Source organism: Bubalus kerabau, chromosome X (assembly GCF_029407905.1).
Source record: "Bubalus kerabau isolate K-KA32 ecotype Philippines breed swamp buffalo chromosome X, PCC_UOA_SB_1v2, whole genome shotgun sequence".
NCBI classification, from domain to species: domain Eukaryota; kingdom Metazoa; phylum Chordata; class Mammalia; order Artiodactyla; family Bovidae; genus Bubalus; species Bubalus kerabau.
Window position 1 is genome coordinate 45638317 of NC_073647.1, and position 1463 is coordinate 45639779.

The window sequence follows — 1463 nt, forward strand, 5'->3', positions numbered from 1 at the left end:
AAGTAAGCCAGAAAGAAAAACACCAATACAGTATACTAACGCATATATATGGAATTTAGAAAGATGGTAACAATAACCCTGTGTACGAGACAGCAAAAGAGACACTGATGTATAGAACAGTCTTATGGACTCTGTGGGAGAGGGAGAGGGTGGGAAGATTTGGGAGAATGGCATTGAAACATGTAAAATATCATGTATGAAACGAGTTGCCAGTCCAGGTTCGATGCACGATACTGGATGCTTGGGGCTGGTGCACTGGGACGACCCAGAGGGATGGAATGGGGAGGGAGGAGGGAGGAGGGCTCAGGATGGGGAACACATGTATACCTGTGGCGGATTCATTTTGATATTTGGCAAATCTAATACAGTTATGTAAAGTTTAAAAATAAAATAAAATTAAAAAAAAATGTAAAAATAAATAAATAAATTAATTAATTAATTAATTAATTAAAAAAAAAAAGAAAAAAAAAAAAGTTTATGGAAGGACAAAAAACAAATTAATGGAAGGGCAAAAGAACAAGAATAGCTAAAACAATTATGAAAAAGTAGAATAGCTGCTTGCTTGGTGCCACCGTGGCCAGGAATCAACTAGAGTATGTCAGCCCCATTTGAGGCTTGCAGTGGGGTGGTTCCATGTGGAACCCAGTGGAGCCAATGGTACAAGACCTCGAAGGAGGTGTTCACTGAAGTTCAAGTACCGCCAGACACTCGCGCCCAGGACATCCAGTGCGGCCTGAAGAGCAAGCATGTGGCACTGGCCATGGGTGGCCACAAGATCCTCAAGGTAGTGGCAGGGCAAACTCTTTGACTCTACAATAGCTGATGAGGGAACATGGACTCTGGAGGATAGAAAAATGATCCATATTGTTTTTACAAAGATGAGGAGAGATGCAGCAAATTGTTGGACTTATCTTCTAGAATATGAATATACAGCTCACCCTTGGGTTCAAGACCAAATGCAGAGAAAACTTACATTAGGGAGATTCCAGAAAGAAAATCCTGGTTTTGACTTCAGTGGAGCAGAAATCTCAGGAAACTACACTAAAGGTGGACCAGATTTCTCGAATCATGAGAAATAACTGATCTTCTTGCTGCATTTTGTGGATCCTAGCAGATGTTGCCAACGTAATCAGAGGAACTGATTATGTGGTGGAAGGAAAATGTGGATGCTTAGTTAACAAATTGCAAAATACATTTAAATATGGTTCTAAAAATTGCATTCAAATATGATTTACATAGGAAACATCTTAAATACTGTGGGAACTATTCTATTGATACATGGCAACTTTTCTTTTGGACTTGTTTTTGCTCAGCATGATGTTTGATATGCTGAATTTTACTAATTTCATATTTAACCTGTATTTTTAATATGAAAAGTTTTAAGGTATAGATCCTGTAAAATGACAGGGTACTTTTAGGGAAAATTAAGTTTTTCTTTCAATAATTGTGATGCAGGAATTATG

At 38.1% G+C, this 1463-nt stretch overlaps 1 protein-coding gene across 1 annotated transcript; it reads left to right on the forward strand.

The window, feature by feature from the left end:
- The first annotated feature begins 595 nt into the window (after positions 1-595).
- LOC129639911 (nudC domain-containing protein 2-like) lies at positions 596-1112 on the forward strand. Its single transcript, XM_055565213.1, is given in 2 exon segments — positions 596-784; positions 786-1112. Coding segments are annotated over 2 exon segments (483 nt in total). The 3' UTR covers positions 1080-1112.
- Positions 1113-1463: the final 351 nt, after the last annotated feature.